This window comes from Mustela nigripes, chromosome 1, assembly GCF_022355385.1.
Source record: "Mustela nigripes isolate SB6536 chromosome 1, MUSNIG.SB6536, whole genome shotgun sequence".
In the NCBI taxonomy this organism is placed as follows: domain Eukaryota; kingdom Metazoa; phylum Chordata; class Mammalia; order Carnivora; family Mustelidae; genus Mustela; species Mustela nigripes.
In genome coordinates this window covers 42,043,648-42,061,608 of record NC_081557.1, presented here as the reverse complement: position 1 = coordinate 42,061,608, position 17,961 = coordinate 42,043,648, and the positions used below count along the sequence as shown (strand labels likewise).

The following is a 17,961-nucleotide window of genomic DNA, read 5'->3' as shown; positions in this document are numbered from 1 at the left end:
TCTGTAGGCATTGGGGCTTCTGGTAGAGGAAAAGCTTTGTGTTGTCCCTGAGTAAGTGCCCTAGGGTGGTCAGAAAGATGGTTTAAAGACACTTATTTTCAATGGTGGCAAAAACCATCCTCTGGGGAGACAGTTTGAAAATTAATGGGGCAGGTTTTTTTTTGTCGCAATCATGGAGGGTCCAGGTTGCTAGACATCCTGCAATGTATGGGTTGATTCTAAACAACAAAAATCTAGTTTAGATCTATCTCCATTTTACACATAATACCCTCCCCCAGGGTATATATACTTCTCAGTTTTCCAGGATTCCAAATACTGTTTAAGTTAAGGGAAAGCTCATACTGTGTTTTGCTCACAACATTGCCAAAAGCTGTTCAATTCTCTGGGGTGCACGAGTGGCTCAGTCCGTTAAGCATCTGACTCTTAATTTTAACTCAGGTCATGACCTCAGGGTCTTGAGATTGAGCCTGTGCTGGGCTCCATGCTTGGTGTGGAGCCTCTTTAAGATTTCCTCTCCCTCTCCCTCTGCCCCTCCATACCCTCTAAAAAAAAAGTTGTCCAGCTCTCTTACCAATGGTAGCACTTACTCAGTAGAATCTGTTGCTGATACAACACACTTTGATCTGTGCTTGTGTAGCTGCTAAATTCAGTGATTCTATATCTAACCTCATTATATCTTCTAGTACAGCTATACCCAAGCATTTACATATTTAAATACATGTTAAACAAAAATTTTCCTTTTATTTCTCCCTATTTATATGAAAATTAAGGTATGTTTAGGTAGGTTACCTTATATACCAATTTCATTTCAGGATAGTAAAGGGGGGAATTAGAGTATGTGCTATAGAAAAGGAGAGTGTTGGATCCGATAGGGTTAAGAACCATCTATTTAGGGGTCATGTAAAACAACTTGAAAGAAGTCCTGACCACTTTTTGTCAACCCCATACCAGGCTGCCTGCTATCATACCCTCCTCTATATTCCCCCAAAGTCTTCCGTGCCTAGTCCATAGTACTCCCTGTGTGGACCCTTGTAGCCTAACCAGAGCCATTATGGGCCTGTACTGATTTTCTGAATTAGGATGAAGCTGTGGCCCTTACAGGAGGAAAAAATCCTTGGGGTTAATCTTAGGTATCCTAAGATTTTAAAGATACATAAAAGTTTCAAATTTTATTTTAAAAAAGGAATTTATACCTATATCTCTTGTGATGTAACCACATATCTGTGAGGATTCTTTGGAATCACATTAATAAAGAGGGGAGTGGGAGAAGGAAAGGAGAAAGAAACAGCTTTTGGAAACTGTATTATTACTATTTTACTGTTAAGGAATCTACTTCTGTGACCATCATGAAGCCCAGGCTGGGTTAGCAGTAATGAGTCCTGAAGTTAACTATACCAGACCCTGGACTTTCTGTTGATAAGTACTATCTTCTCTACTTTAGCTTGAGAACTCAGATTCATGAGGCCTCAATCTCTGCCTCCCTATTCCTGGAAGATGCCAAAGCCAACTATGTAAGAGGCTTTTTCAGAGGAGACGACGACTTTGTCTTCCCAGAAAACAAACCCTTTACACTTTAGGAGGAAGATAGCAACCTCAAACCCCAAACAGGTTGGGACCTTGGGAGCCTCAATGGAAATGGGAAGGAAGAGGTAAGGGATTCCAGGATAGGACTGTCTCCTGTTTAAGTAGGCCAGGGCGGAAGGACAGGAAGGTCTACTTCTTGGTTCAAATCCTGCCAGTGCCAAACTGAATTCAGTTAAGGGAGTTCCAGCTTACTGCCTCATCTTTCGTCTTAGAAATTTTCACAGTCTTTGCTCTGCGAAGGCCTTGGGTGGGTGAAAAGCCTAAGCCACCCATATTTCCTGCCCTGCTCTTCTTGCTTTTCCAAGGAATATTGCAGAGGTCAACAGGAGAAAACTAGTAACAGAGTGATAGAAGAGCTATAGGCAATGGGCCAGAGCTGTGAGCAAGCCTGGGTTGGCTTTTGCTGAGCTTTAACCACCAATGTCAGGACACCCAGTGATGTCTTCATCACTTTTAGTATGAAGTGAGGGCTTCATAATAAAGAGCAAAATTTTAAGATTCACCTAACAGTGGAGCTGCAAGCACTGAGCATTCTTTCCATCACTGGGAACACTTACACAGAGAGTCTGAACAGCTGGTTATCGAAGTGGCAAGCTGAACAAAACAATGACAAGGTATCTTCTAGACCAGTCATAACAGTTCAAGCCAGAGAACTTGTTTCAGGGGAGGTAAGTGACTCACACTGAAGCTGATCTCTTAAGGAAGTGCTCATTCCCTGCATGATGGTGTTTCATTCCTGACTGGCCTATCTGAGCCCATCCCCCAGGAGAGAGAACTATAGAAAATGAAGCCAAGGAACACGTAGGGCTCTGGGCCCAAACAACTGTACACTGTTTATTGAGAACACCCGTAGATGGTGGGAAGGAGGGATGCCCTGTACCGCATCGTGGCCACCACGGACTGCGAGCTGGGCCTGGAGAGCACTGGAACAGCCGGGGGTGGGGGGTGGGCTTCCCGTGACTCACTGACCATCATCACAAAGGTGGGAGGAACAAGAGAGGGCCAGGCCCGAGAGTCTGGTACCACGCTGCAAATGGGAACTGATTGGCCTTTGCCTTTCAAAAACGGAGGGTTAGGGGAGGGGGACTACTGGAAAAAAAATAGAAACTCTAAGATTAAAAAAAAAAAAATAGTCCTCCTGTACATAACAAGACAGCATCTGCTCTCCAGGGCCCAAGACTGGCAGCAGGGGCCTCAGGCAGGCAGGCCTGGAGCCTCCAGGGGAAGATCAGTGGTTCGGCTGAGACAGTCAGCTGCACATAATTGGCCAGTCGCCAGCACCCAGCCCCTTGGGAATATACAAATATTTACCAGATTCTCTTTGCTTGTTACAAAAAGAGATAAGAAAGCTTACAGCAGATTATTTACAAACAGTATCCTGGGATATTGTGAAGGCAGAGGTGGGCTGGCTTGGAGGGCAGGGTCTGTGGGGGCAGAGTAGCCACAGCAGCCCAGAAGGTTCCAAGCTGGCCCCCTCCCCAGGCTCCAGGCTTGGCAAGGCACTGGGCTCCGTTACTGGGAAAGGGGCTTAATTCTTCTTGTGGAGGAACTTCATTTTGTTGCCTGTGGGTCAGAGAGGGCAAGGGTGAGGTTTCAGTATCAACTCTTGTAACAGCCTTAACCCTCTCAGTGGGAGATCTGGCTAGAAAGACTGGATTTTAGCTGAGATGGATCTGATCCGGGGCAGTGAAAATATGTTAGAGTTCTAATTAGGGCACTGGTATCAATCACTCTGTGGCTATGTGCAAGCTATTTAACTTCTTTGGCCCCAATTTCCCTTTAAACTGAGACATGCTATGAAGACAGTGGAGGTTTTCAGAGAAGGGCACTCTGGCACTGAGACTTTTGTAGACCCCTTTAGGCCTAGAGAAAAGCTCACTGCCCCCAGAATCCTCATATACACTCAGAAAGGAACACGCAGGAAAAGACCTGATTTATGTAAGGATCTCTGGTTTCTCCTGGTTCTGCAATTTAATGTGCTTAATAGGGGCGCCTGGGTGGCTCAGTGGGTTAAGCCTTTGCCTTCGGCTCAGGTCATGATCTCAGGGTCCTGGGATCGAGCCCCGCATTGCGCTCTCTGCTCAGCAGGGAGCCTGCTTCTTCCTCTCTCTGCCTACTTGTGATCTCTGCCTGTCAAATAAATAAATAAAATCGTAAAAAAAAAAAATACTGTGCTTAATGCTCTTGGAGGACTGGGCTGAGAACCTCTTCACCAGGGGATCTCTTACTCTTCTGTCTACAGCTCCAATATAAATACCCTCTGGTACTGGTTTAGAGTAGTTTGGGTACAGATCCCCCAGCCCCAGCTTCTTGCTGAACATCTGTCTCATCAGTGACCATGCTACTTACCCAAACCTCGGAGAAACTTATTCATCCCACTCTGCTCAGTGTCTGGGAGTTCCTCTAAATACTGCTCCACTCGCTGCTCAAAGAGGCCTGGGGAAGAGGAGGAACAGGGAATAGAACCATCATTGCAGGAAGGGAAGGGAGGCCTATTGGAGGGGACCATGGGCACAGAGAAACAAAGGATCTGCAATTACAATTTATGGGAGCATCTTACTAGAATTCAGACTGTCTCATCATCAGAACTGTAGTTAATAACATCTCACTGTGCTCACTTGCTGAAGCAAGAGGTCCTCAGCACCTTGCTTCCCAGCGCATGTGCCTGAGCTACACTCTGTAAGGCAAAGATGCCACTCCTTGTTTCAGAGCTGGTGCCTTCTCTAGGTCCTCTTAGAACACTCTACCATGTTGTTCCAAAAGGTTTGTTAGACTAAATGGATGGTATTAGTGAACAGAAAATGTAACTAACAACCCTGAGGTTAGAAAAAAAGATCTTGATGAGATTAAAAAAAAAACAAAAAAAAAAAACACACAAAAAAGTCCTAGAGTGAGCTGAGCTGATATTAGACACAAGGTAACCTATTCTGAATGGAGGCTGCCACCAACCCCAAGAGCTAGCTCAATTTTCTTCATGGCTTCTCCAACTTCTGGTTCTTAGAACCCCCTAAATTGCTCAGTCTGGCCTTTTTCTCTGAATGAGAAGAGCATCTGGGGAGGGGATGGGCAACCAATGGTACGCTGCTCTTGGGTGGAGGGAGACGCTACCAGCCACATGGCTGCGGCCTGTGCACAGTCTCGTGAAGGCATTTACTGCAACAGGAGGAGAAGAAAGCTCTGTTGGTGGTTTCTAGCAGAAGAAAGGGATGGTAGGAGGCCTGGCCCAGCCAACAGCTAAGAGCTTCTGTCATGGTGCCCAGTTACTCTGGCCTGCTAGTAGCAGACAACTTATACAAGATGGCCCATAGCTCCCAACCCCAATCTCTTCTGGCCTTACCCTTTGCCCGACACTTTCTTAGCTCCCTGTCTTGGATGAAGCCGGCAAACATCTGAGACTCCATAAAAACCTCAAGAAAACGACGGATGCTCTTGGAGGCCACAGACTTGCGGAAGGCCTCTCGCTGAAAGGCCCTCTCTCCCTTCTCGCTCTGAGTCAGGAAGAGGGAGTAGTGCCCGACAGTCTCCACAAAGAACCGGATAAACACCTCTGACACGAGCCCATTGAGGGTATTACATTCTGGAAGAGAAAAGACAAATCTTCAAGGTTCAGGCCAAGAACCGGTCATCTCCAACCTCCAACCCCAATCTCTACCTGGTATTGTCTCCCTCTCCCCAAGAGAATTTCTAGCCAGAACCACTTAGCGGTTTTTGAAACTTTATCTCTTATGCTCCTGGGCTTGTAACTAGCCTCTGATCTAGGTCAGAAACTGTGCTCTGCACATGCAAGTAGGCAAATATTCACTGTGCAACTGTGAGTGGAAATCAGAGACCAGAGGATCACTTTCCCCATACTCCTTACCCTTGGTGGTTTTCCTGGGCTTCACAAGAAGAGGAAGTTCCCTCCATCTCCTGCAGGGGCTCAAGGCAAGGCCCCTGAGGGAGCAATAACTAGTTTCCTATCAGCAAGAAGAGTCTAGGCATTGCCATATGTCTTTGGGTTTTCTTTCTCAAACCTTCTGAAGTAGAGAAGAATTAGATGGAAGAGGGTAGCTTTCTAGCCTGGGCCACCCCAGAAGTGCCCCCAAAGTTATGTTTCTCAACTCCCCCTGACAAAACACCACAATCTTCTCTCCCTGCAGGCCCTTTACTCCCTGAGCCCACTGGTAGTGGGGCTGGAGAATTCCAGGCTAGGCTGAGACCAAGGTCCTGTATCTGAAGCCCCATCAGTGAGACGGTTCTGGTATGTAGAAACAGGGTCCTGGTACCATAAGGCCCAGATCCAGAGCAGAGGGAGTCCTGGGGCCAGAGCTGATTCTGCCCTGGGGCAAGCCTCACTCACCATCATCAGAGTCGCTGTCAGAGTCCTGGGAGATCAGTTCATTCTTCCTCTCTAGAGCCTGCTCCAGAGCCGCCTGTAACTTCCTCGGTAACAGCGTGTCCTCATCATCCATCTACAGGGGAAGGAAAACACACAGTCATCATAATCATAGACACTGAGCACTTACTATATGCCAGGCCCTGGCTAAAGAGCTTAAATATTTAATATTATTCATTCTTCCCCCAAATCCTAATACTATTATCAACCTCATTTTATAATGAGAAGCTGAGCAGAAAGAGAGGTTAGGAAACTCGTCCAAGGATAAAAAGATAAAAAGTGGTGGAGGCCGTGGCATTCACTGCCCAGGAGCTCGGGGTTCCTTGCCCAGCACCCTGAGGAAGCTTCCCCAGCTCCTCTTTCTCCAGCTCCATGGTGGGAAGCAGAGCTGGCTTAGTGTAGGGAAACTATGGCCCAGCCTGTGGCTCAGGTATGAGGTTAGGCTGTCGTTCCTATCTCTGCATTCTTGTTCTATGTCTGTACCTTGATGCCTTGTACCCAGAAGTGGCAGCTGTCAGTGGTGTGTAACACACTCTACCTTCCCGGAGGGCACACCAGTGGGCTGTGCTCCTTAGTGGAAAGCCGGAAGAACTTCCATGGCTAACAAAGGCTTTCTAAAGTTACTACGATGACTGTAAACCTTGGAATTCCATAGCATCCTGTGCATCATGTATCATCCCCCAGCAACATTTCAAGGCAGGTGGTGTCACCATGCCCGCTTTAGAGATGAGAACTCTGGCTTGGAGAAGTTGGGAGGCCTGCCTGAGATCGTGGGGCTCCAAGGTGGCAGAACCAGACCTCAAGTGTTCAGACTTCCAGGCCATGCTCTTCACATTCCCACACTCCATCACACTGGATGATCCCAACCAGAAAGGCAGATCCTGCTGGGGTCAACACTTCCCCGATCAGTTTCTCCCCATCTTTGTCTAGTCTGTGAATATGGAGCCCAGAGAGCTCAGCAAATAGGCTGTAAGGGTTGAGCAATGTGTGTACCAGTGTCGGGTGCCCTGGGGCGTGCAGCAAACAGGCACCTACCCCAGGGCAGGACATATTCTGTGGGGTCCTGCTCTTTTTTACCTGTCGGATGAATCGGTCAGATCCCAGATTCACCATCAGTGCCTAAAAGAAAGAATCATCAGTGGCAGTGATGCAGGGAATGAGCCCCTGCGATGCCCTCAGAGTCAGACAACAGGAATAACTCCAGGAAGGGACAGGAGCTGGGCAGAGAGGCCCAGAGGCCACAAGTGAGAAGATTCCAGTGGTCTTGGTCCCTTCTTTTCCCCCTCCACCCCTCCCTCCCTCCTGGGAGATTCTGTTCCTTCGGTCCCTTCATTCCTCCATCCCTCACCCAGCTGGTCCCCCAGACAATGGCCCACCTCCTCCACAGGCAGCTCCTTCAGTTTGGGGAGGGAGCTGGAGAGCAGGCCAACCAGGAAGGGTGTGGGACAGCAGACGATGTCAATCATGGAGGCCGGAAGGACAGGAATGAAGGTGTGCTGCCAGGAGAAGGGGTAGAGCAAGGCCACCACGGCATGGGAGCAGCTGGAGAGTGTACTGGTAGACAGACAGAGACAAAGCACCTGAGCCCAGGCCTAGTACCTTTGGGGAATGGGAGTTAGAACATCCTTTTATAGGTTAAGCTTCCCAGTGCAGCAGAAGTGCTAATGGAGCTCAGGTCAGGATCTGACCCTGCAGACTGGTGAAGCCCCCACATTCCCACTGCTCAGGGCCTCAAGGACACTGGTACCACCAACCTTCTTTGGGACTTGACCTAGGAACAGCCACGAAGATACACAGTAAAGCTTAAACTCACAAACGATCACATACATACCCGCAATGGCCACCCTAATGCACAGACAGGCCTAACTTGGTGGGGAAGTAACAGCTCAAGCCAGGGAACATGAAGGTAAGGGGAGCAAGAGTTGATCACATATTCGGAGTATGCAAGAGCTGGAAGGCCGTCAGAGGTAGTCTTACCAGGTCTACCTTTTATAGCTGGGCCTACAGATACGAAGGGTCAGTTTCATAAGTGGCCAACCCAGGACACAACCAACTGTCCTGTCTCCCAGTCCCATGTCACTTGACTACTCTGCCGTCTATCCAACCCTTCCTCTCTGTAATCGCAAAAAGTGGTCTGAGGACCACTGACTGAGGTGAGGAGCCCGGCACCACTCCTACCAAGCTGGGAAAAGGCACCCCCACCCATCTTTCCTCACAGGCTCCAAAAATTAGTCTACAGTCTCAGTGGGGTCATTCCTCTCTCCGCCTAGAGGGGGCTCCAGGCGTCTAGACCTAGCAGCACTCCAGGACCAGCTATCTAAGCAGAATGGCCAATGCAAGAGGGAAGGAAGACCTCCAGGGTGCTAGCCAGTGGGAGCAGAAGTGAGTGTACATGCCCCATGTGTGTTGAGGGCTGGTGTGGGGCACTAGTAGACACAGGAGACACACCTGGCTTGAACAATACATCTGCTGGGAAGAGAATCAAAGGCCCTCCCCTAGGGACCACATTGTAGATGGGGAGTCAAAGGCCACGGTCAAGTTCAGTTTTAAGCTTGACTTTCCCACTCTGACCCTCTGCCTCTATTGGTCCCACCTATTAGCCACAATAGACTCTACAGGATCACCTCCAGCAGGAATTCGCCCCCTTTCCTGAATAATGCCCCCTCAGTTAGAGAACATGGTTCCAACCCATGACAGAAACAAATCCCCTTTTCTTGAAGGACCTGTGGATGTTCACAAGTGTTTCGTCAGCCAGTGCCTTGCTTGGCTGTCCTGTCACCTTAGAGATGCCTAAAATAGTGCTGGGTCTTAAGGCAGAGACACAGGTGTCCTGGCTCTGACAGCCCTTCCCCTGGGGACAGCAGTTCCCCACACCTCAAGGAGAGCCATCTGGAAAAGATCTAGGAAAGGGCTGTCTCAGGGTGAGGGACACACTGATCTCCACCTTCCCCTCCAATGGGCCTGGCTCTTTGGAGACAGAAGGTTTTGTACAGCCCCTGGGGCTGATCACTGCAGAACCTGTACACATACACGGTGCACACTTCCATATACTCAGACATCAAAACTAGACCTGGAGGCACAAAGGATTTGTGGACAACCTAAAATGTAAGCAACAGGACATGAGATGGCTGGACTCACTGAGCCCTGACCCAGTCCAGGCCTGGTGCCATCACTGGATTGCCTACCCTGCCCCTCTCTAGTCACAGGCAGACCCTGAGGAGGGTGGGTATCTTTTCTTAGACCCAAGAGTGGCAGAACTTGAATGCTGAGCCGGGCAAAGAACAGAGCCCTGGGGTATTTTCCTTCCAGGATGGTGCAGGAATGTGCTCAGAGGCAGGAGCAGCCAAAGGAAACAATAGCTGCATTCAGGGCCCTCGTGGAGCTGGGCTATGGGTGGGGGCGGCAAAGAGGAAGCCCCGAGTGAGGGAATGGAACCTTCACAAAAAAGGAACCTCGGGTCCAGGCTTTGGTAGGGACACCGCGGTCTGGCCAGGCTCTCTTGATGAGGAAGAATGAACATGGGTGGCAGGGAGGCAGCAGACAAAGGCTCCACGGGGCCGCTGTCCTTGGCTTTTTCCAGCTGCCAGGCTGAGCCCCTTCTTGACAGACCACAAGACACACAACTATGAAACACTGAGGCTGGGGTGGGAAGCGAGGTACCGTTTTCGTTTCTAAAGCAGGCCTTCTCTGGAAAAGCCAGCAGCCCTGGCATTTCCTCCTTTTCCTTCTCCTGGACCAAGGGTGGGCCTGGCATCCTGCCCCAGTGCCCCGAGATGGCATTCTAGAGTCCCTTTCTCCTGCTCCCCTCAGTAGCCCCTCACACAGACAGAAAGGAAGACCCCAGGGAGCCTGGCCCTACTGATGACCAATCCGCAAGAGGATTTTTCTTTTCTGCTCCTCCTATCAGCACCTGGCATATGGTGTGGCATAGAGCAGGTGGGTTAATAAATGTCCAAGTGACTGAATTAACTCCACCATTCTCAAGAAACCTCTTCTTCCTGTGATGGATTCTTTGACCAAAAAAAAAATACACAATGGGTTGCCAAGATCTCATCCTCTACTTTCCTGTCCACTCCCCACATACACTCTATGCCGTGGTTTAAGTATTTGTGCCCTCCAGAATTCCTGTGTGGAAATCTTAAACCCCAAATATGAGGTCACAGACCTTTGGGAGGTGCTTAGGTCATGATGGTGGGGCCCTCATGAATGGGATTCATGTGCTTATAAAACAGACCAACAGAGCTCCCTGGCTCCTTCTACCACAATGAAAAGACTCTGGCTATGAGCCTGGAAGCAGGCCCTTAAAAAACATATCCACGCTGGCACCCTGAGCTTGGATGTCCACCCTTTGGAGCTGTGAGAAATACACTTCGATTGCTTACAAGCCACCCGGTCTGGTGTTTTGTTATAGCAGCCTGAGGAGACTGCGACACTCTTTTATGGATCTTGACTGCCTAGAAGAGCTCAACTCTTTTCATAATGCCTCATGTTCTGTGACCCTTCTAACAACCCCTCCCATAGCCACAGCCAGATCTTGGCATCTGAAACTCCTCTGCCTCTAAAATCATAAATGCCAACATATCAGACCAAGACCCAGGATCTACCCAGCTCTTTTCCTATTCCTTCTAAACAAGCTCCCCTGCCTCATGGGCACCTCCTGTCCCCGGACATCTTTCCCTCTCCTAGTCTGACTGGCCAACCTTCCTGCAACCACTCTCCTCCCTGGCACCCTCAATACCTCCCCTTGACCTTCTCCACAAATCCCCAGGTGCCTTCTCCAGGTGATGCCCTAACTGGCTCCTCGCTGGGGGGGGCTCAGCGCTCCTCCAAACCCTAGTCAGCGCTCTTGCCCCTTCCTCAAGTGGCTCTGCCTAAGAGCTCATCACTCTCCTCCAACCCCACATTCCACAGAGACATCCCTGCCTCCTCCTCCACAGGAAGTCCTACCACCAGCCAGAAATCTCCTTACTCTACCTCTCTCCATATCCATGTGTTTGCATCTGCACCCTCTTGGCTGGGCCAAAGAACAAATGTCCCCACCTCTTCCCTCAGGCTAAGTCCTCCCTTGGGTTCTCTATCCTGCCACACCAACACCACAGCGGCTGGCACGTAGCAGGGCTCATAAGTACAAGTCAGATCAGCGGACGTGTCCTTTCCCTTCTTCACCTTGTCCTGCTGGGCCTTACCTGAGCTTATCTGCCACAAAAATGACTCGGCGCTCCAGCAGCAGCGAGGCGAAGATTCGGATGAGCTGGCGCACGCTGAGGCAGGTGAAGAGGCACTCGAAGTCCACGTGCTCCAGCCGGGAATCCATGGGCCGCCGCAGCTCTAACACCTGCAGGACAGCAAGGGGGAAAGTGGCTCCAGGCAGGCGAGGTGGGTGTGCCTCCCAGGTCCTACACAAAGTGAAGGGCAGTGGGTTTCTCTCTCTTCTTTTTCCAGGTTTCTAATCTACCCCACTGTACAGTAAGATCCAGTCTCCGTCTCCTCTCAGACCACAGCTCTGTTCCCACAATACTCAGACACTTAGCCTGTGGCAAGAGGGATAATTGGAATGTGGAGGAGGCTCCGGGGGGAAGCAGTTGATGAGCCATCCATCGGGCTCACAGGAAAAGGAGAGGCGGCTGCTCTTATAGATAAGGAGAATGAGGAAACCACACAGCTCTATCTGTGGGGTAATCCCTGCGCCCAGGTCCATCCCCTCAGTAGAGGTCTTGGCGCCCATGCTGACCAGATTCCATTGCTGCTCCCCCGGCCACAGGAAGAGCAGCATCTCCGTATCCCTTGACTGCCATCTCTCAGAAGGCAATGCTAGTGTCCTTGTCACCATGTCCTCTCCCTCTTCCTTCCAGAGGTCCCGTTTTTGCTACTCTTCTGGCCTCTATCTCCATGAGCCATCTAATCTCTGTGCCAGGGACAAGGAAAACACAAGGAAAAGGCTGGCTACTCCACTACCGTGCCAGGAAGCAGGACTTTATGGGGGCCAGACCCAGCCATCCGCCCTCCAGGGGGTGCAAGGCCACTCCCAAGGTCGGTGCTATGGCACAAAAAGTCACTTCCCTGGAGGTGGTCCTGAGCGTGAAGGGTAGCAACTGACCCTAGCAGTGAGAGCAGGAGGAACTGCGGGAGCTCAGGCCAGGCCAAAGCAGCTGCCATAGGGGCCTGCTTCGTGTTCTCCTTGGTCTCTCAGTGCCTGTGGGCAGCAAGGGTGTCTAGGCCTCCTGCTAAGCAGGGTGAGAAATGGGTTCCCTCATAGAGCCCAGGGCATCAGAGCTCTTTTCCAGGGGCTTTCGCCCCTATCATTTCATTTATTCCTCAGGGTCTAAGCAAGGGGAGTTCAAACTCCTAGCTCAATATTCAATTCCTCTGGCTCCCAGAGAAGCAGCAAAATGGGTACAAGGTGCCCCCGCAATCAGTGGATACTACCTTTCCCACCACCGGTGACCTCCTAGAAGGCCCAGGGATGAGCACAATGCCACACTCACCCAAAATGCTCCCGGAATGTGGCCTGAGGGAAACCCACACCATGGGGACACAAGAGGCCTCTGTATGAGCCCCTGTCCTAGCCCCAAGAAGTTACAGTGAGGCTCCCCCACACCCCTCCACCCCCAAGAGCCTACACACAGTCCAACAGGACGGGCTCTGTAGCATAGCGCCATGCTCCTACCACCCCTGGGGTCCTGGCTCCCTCCAGGGTATGAGAATTCCCAGAAGCATCCTATAGGACCTCTTCTCATGTATCCCTGCCCTCAAGGATCACAGTCCAATGGGGCTGACTGAGTCTAAACAACCAAGATGGAGGAAGCCATGATTCCTGTCTTCATGGCGGCGGCGGTGGCGGGCGGCGGGGGGGTGGGGGGGTGGGGGGTTAGAGCACAAGATACTTCATTTGGGCTGTCCAAGGAGAGAAGGGAAGAGTGTTCAAGGCAAAACGAAGCAAGTTTCAGTGACAGTAAGCAATTCAAGTTAGAGTGACGAGAAGTGAGGCTGGTGAGGGCGAGGCCATCTCAAGGTCTCCCAGGCAAGCTGCTGGGCTCTCAGGGCAGGGCCAGCCATCAGCCTGCGCCAGTCCTCTCAAGAAGCCTAAAGTCCCTCCAGAGGAGGGTGGCAGAAAAGAGGCTGAAGGAAAGCCCTGAAATGGCCTTCGCACCACTCCCAGCACATCCCGTGTTTCTTTAGTCAGACCCTCTCCTGCTCTCTGCAACAATAGTCATTTCTTCTTCCCTCTCCCGAAGCCCAACATCTACCTCTCACTCAGAGGATGACCTTCTCTTCCATTTTGAGAAAACCAAAGCCATCAGGCAGAAGCCAGAATCTACCAGCCCTGGCCCTTCCCTGCCATCACACAAGGAAGTGCCCGTCTCTCCCAACTGAAGCCAGTCCCTCCCTGGATCCCACAGCCCCGCCACCTCCTGGGCCACAGTCTGACTGTTCCCTCCCTCTCCTGACTATCTGCTTTCACCTCTGCCTCCACTGGGGCCAATCCCACCAGCCTCCAGATGACCATCTCCGGCAAACTCCCCCTTTCAATCACTGCCCCCTTCCCTAGTCCTCTTCACAACCGAGCCTCTTGAAGAGAAGTCTGTACAAGCTATTTCCACTTTCTCACCCCTCTTCACTTCTCAACTTACTCCACTCAGGTATCTGGCCCCCTCCATCCCTGCTCCCCCAAGATCTAGTCTTGTCAAGGCAGCTGGCCATTCCCCATCCTGACCTCAGCCTCCTGTCTTTTCCCTCCTGGGGGTTGCTCCTCCCCTTCTGCAGGATCCCCAGATGTTGGGCGTTCCCCAAGTCCGAGGAGGACCGAGCCCAGGCTCTCTTCTCTTCCTTTTCTATCCTTTCTGCTATGAAACATCTTATCTTGGGTGCCACACAGGTATCTTTAATGTAACACGTACAAAATCCACCTTCCCACTTCCTCCTCAGAGCCCACTCCCTCCATAGGCAGCAGGCCAGCAGCTACCCTGTCACTCGAGCCAAAAGGCTGGGATTAGCCTTAAAAATCTCCCTAATATTTACTCCATATTTCCACTCAACACAAAGTACTCTGATCCTCATTCTAAAATGTGTCTCTAATCCACCTACTTCTCACCTTTTCTATCACACCTTAATCCAAGCTACTATCATCTCCTGTCTGCACTTCCGTACAGGAGCCTAGCCGGTCTCCTGCCTTCACTCCAATCTGTGATCTCCAGAGCAGCCACAGTGAGCTTTTAAAAATATATCTCAGATCTTATAACCCTGCTTAGATAAACTCTAAAATCCTTAACTCAGCCTAGCAGGCACACTGTGATGTGGCCCTCGCTGTCCATCCTGCCCTGCTCACACCCTTTTAACCATCTTGGCCTTTTATCAGTTCCTTGTCACTCTTCCAACTAGTGCCTTTGCAGGAACTGTTCCCTCTCCACCTGGAATAACCTTCTCCCATCCACACCCTTCTCTTATAGTCTCCCTCCCCCACTTCATTTAGCTGACTTTACTAATCTTAGTCACTTCCTCAGAAGGGGCCTTCCCGGGACCCCTAAAGCAGGTTATAGGTCACCCGTCACATACTCTTACTCCCATGCTCACACTTGGCACTTAAAAAGTTCAGGAATTATCTACTTAAAAGCAGACACATGTATTTAATATTGGTCTCTCTCATGAGATGATGAACTCCACAGGGACAGAGCTGTGGCCCACTTCAACCTCATGGCTGCTCCAAGGTCTGGCGCCATCCCTGACTGTGAGAGAGCACTGTCGGTAAATAGTTGATGAATGAATAAAAGGTGGGCAGGTGGAATGCAGTCAAGTCCCAGCAGGTCAGGGAAGGCCCCCTAGGAGCTGTGGGGAGTTAGGCCCCATTGACAGTTCTGTCCTTCACTTTTCCAGTCCTGACTGATTAGCTATACACACATGGTGAGAGAGGAAGGGGCCGTGCTCTGCCCCTCCCAAGGACTGCAGCCTTGGCCAGGCAGGCCGTCCTCCAGGCCCCATCCACAGTCTGAGAGAAGAGGCAGCAGAAATCCCTACCTCGTTGCCAGCACCTGGAAGAAACGTCTTCACTTTGATGGTCTTCCCCGGGGCAGGGAAGGGTGACTCCATGAGACTTCTCATGAAGGGATAGACCAAGGCAGCAGAGATCCCACGCCGGCGCTCCACCTCATCTAAGACCTGTGCCCACGGCCAGCAGCCAGAAGAGGAAGGGTGTCAGGCGCTGCCCTTCCCTACCTCCTGGGCAGAGAACAGGGCAGCCTGGCATCTGACCAGCTGGGGCCAAAAGCTAGGGGACAGAAGGGCTATCTCGCCAGCAGCTTTACACTCTAGCCTTCCTGCTTCCCTTGGCACTCGATGACTGTTCTGCTCACTAACTCGTGCTTGCCCCACACCCAGGAGGTGGGTAAATGAAATGCCACTCTCGAGTCGGGTCCCTGGGCACCTGGTTTCCCCAAAGGGATTCTCTCTCCCAAAGGACTCTGGCTCTATCCAGGGCTCAGAGTGGACTGTGACACTGGCAGACCACGCTGGCACAGGAGCTGGGGAGATGCGAGCTGGCCAGATGGGGAGCCAGGCTTGGGAAGAGGAAGGAGTCCACGAGTTCCCTATGCTTGCTCTTGCATTCTCTTGCTCACACCCGCCCGCTCGCTTGCTCGCACACACAGGTGGTTTTCTCATCTGAGCTGGCCACAGATATTCCTGTGGGAGCTGTCAGCTGGGGAAAGGGGAGGGAAGTAACCCACAGCCCTCTTACCTTGGAAAACAAGCCGAAGCAGCCAAGGCGGCTGATGACACAGTATACCTCTGGCAACCGAGGCCCTTTCCCACTCGGCTGGGTCGGGACGAGGCGGAGGAGAGACAGACAGATACAGAGAAGCCACAATTACTACATCTGGCTCCTTTTCCCGGGGAACGGAGGACTAAGGACTGATCTTCTAGTGGATGATAGCAAGCCTCTTCTAACCGCTACTCAACCAAGCCCCCAGAGGAAAGGCTGACACCCTCCAGGGGAAGGCTCTAGCCTCTACTGGGTCTTCCAGCCCAAGGTTCCAGACTCCTGCTGAGCTCCTCCCAGGAGGACGCTGACAGAGGCTGGTGAAGAAGGAAGCAGCCCGGCAGAAGCTATAGGGTGATTTGTGGATTTACAAGGTGAAGGCTGGGAATCCAGAGGACACAGTGGTCATGAGAGGAACCTGTATACATTCCTCAGAGCAAGCCACGGAGTCCCCCATCCCTCACAGGGAACATTCTGTAAAACAGCCCCATTCTAGGTTCTCCTTACCTCCCTTCCTTAATCCACCCTGTTATAGTAAGACAAACTGAACATGGATAAGAGCCGCAAACTACTATTTGTTGAAAGCCTACCATATCTGAGGCCCAGGCTTAGTACTCTAAAACTGCCTGTGAGAGGTAGTGCACAGGCACTACCACCTGCGTTTTGTAGAATGAGTAAACTGAGTCACAAAGAGAGTGAGCCATACATCTAAAAGTCATAGATCCAGGAGTCTGTTTTGGCCTCAGATTTACTGTCTCACCTCTAACGCATGCTGCTTTCTGACCCGACACGGAAGGGAAAGGGACACAAAGACACAGAACAGAGGTATGCTAGGAGAGAACAAAGAAAAAAGGGGATTGGCAAAGTGCATGGCTGGAGGAGATGTGCACTAAGAGCGCCCCAGGCCTGGAGCCCCCAAATGTGGGTTGGGGTGAGGCCACAGGAGTCTACTTCTCCAGCCAGGGGCTGGCAGGGCTCTGTGGCTGTGGCTGCCTCTGGCTCCGAGGCCTGAGTGCCTGGCAAGGCCAAGTAGGGAGGGAGCAGAGCAGCAGGTGCTGGCCCCTCACGCAGGCCGCTAAGCAAATGCAGATGGGTCTATTTCAGTTTCCAAACCTGCTGGCCACACGTCACAGATCTAAAGAGAAGGCAGAATCTGTTTTTGTCCATATTAGGCCTGAAACTCACTCCTCTCTCTTTCCTTCTCCCCCGCCTCCCCTAAAGCCCCAAGTGATTAAATCAAGTATGTGGGATTTGGGTTAGAATCATTGTGTCCAATCTGCAGGAATGCCGAGCTAGTGCCAGCCCCCTTGGCAGGGACCCAGCCCAGGCCCTCTCTGAGCACGAGCACGCCAGGACAAACATGCTCTTCCCTGGGGGCGGCAGGCCCGCTGCAAAGGAGCAGCTCTGCTCCATCACTATTCCTGCAAAAGCAGTCCTTGGAATGCTCCTCTCTGGGCACAGGTGAACCTGTGGCAAGCTGGCCTCTGCCTGGCTCCCCACCTGGCATTTGCATTGCTCCACATCCCCTTAGCCCTGCTCACCGGGCAGTCAGTATCCAAATATCCCTTCGCCCAGACTACCCTCTGGGGCGATCCAAGAGTATCAGACCTGGTGTTAAAGAACTTAGAGTCAGCCCCGGCTTGTGTTTCACTGGCTGTGTGATCCTGGGCAGTTATTCCCCCCAAGTCTTAATTTCTTAATCTACAGAAACTGACATAGTACTACTTCATAAACTACTATAAGGATTCAAGAAGATGACATACTTAAAGCGTCTAGCCTGGAACACAATAGGTCCTAAATAATAGCCTATTCCCTTTGTCTTCCCTTCTACATTCAAAGGCTGGCCTCCTCTATTAGACTATCTAAATTTTCTTGAGGATTGGATTGAATTCAAGTCAAACTCCTCTTTAGGTGCCCTTAACATGTTGCCTGACCCTCAGTGGGAGTATGGGATGTGTTTCAGAATGAATGAATAAATGAATTAATAAATGGCCCAAGATCCTTTGTCTGGGGTCCCTGCTATACATGACCCTTGCCTAGGATCCTTCTCATCTACCCCTAGACTGGCTAGATATCTAGTGAGTCCTTGTCCCACTAAGGCATGGGAGTCCTGAAACACTGCTGATACCCCAAACCAACAACATCCCTAGTGAATTCCAGAGGAAAGTGCAACAGGAATCTCTCTTTACCTTACCTCAAGATACTACTACTACTTCCCAGGGCTGGGGACCTGGGAACCTGGGGACCTGGG

The 17,961-nt window shown here is 51.0% G+C and overlaps 1 protein-coding gene across 4 annotated transcripts in view; it reads right to left on the bottom strand.

Annotated features, from left to right (window-relative positions):
- Positions 1-2,392: 2,392 nt before the first annotated feature.
- The window catches only part of DENND2B (DENN domain containing 2B), a 150,984-nt gene continuing 135,415 nt past the window's right edge, over positions 2,393-17,961 (bottom strand). For all 4 annotated transcript variants that reach the window (XM_059408744.1, XM_059408755.1, XM_059408737.1 and 1 more), the window contains 9 exons: positions 15,690-15,767; positions 14,972-15,112; positions 11,146-11,294; positions 7,336-7,513; positions 7,037-7,078; positions 5,924-6,035; positions 4,922-5,161; positions 3,934-4,020; positions 2,393-3,147 (listed from right to left, as the gene is read on the bottom strand). In XM_059408744.1, coding sequence (XP_059264727.1) covers positions 3,113-3,147; positions 3,934-4,020; positions 4,922-5,161; positions 5,924-6,035; positions 7,037-7,078; positions 7,336-7,513; positions 11,146-11,294; positions 14,972-15,112; positions 15,690-15,767 — 1,062 coding nt within the window. In that variant the 3' untranslated portion in view covers positions 2,393-3,112. The remainder of the gene's footprint in view (positions 3,148-3,933; positions 4,021-4,921; positions 5,162-5,923; positions 6,036-7,036; positions 7,079-7,335; positions 7,514-11,145; positions 11,295-14,971; positions 15,113-15,689; positions 15,768-17,961) is intronic.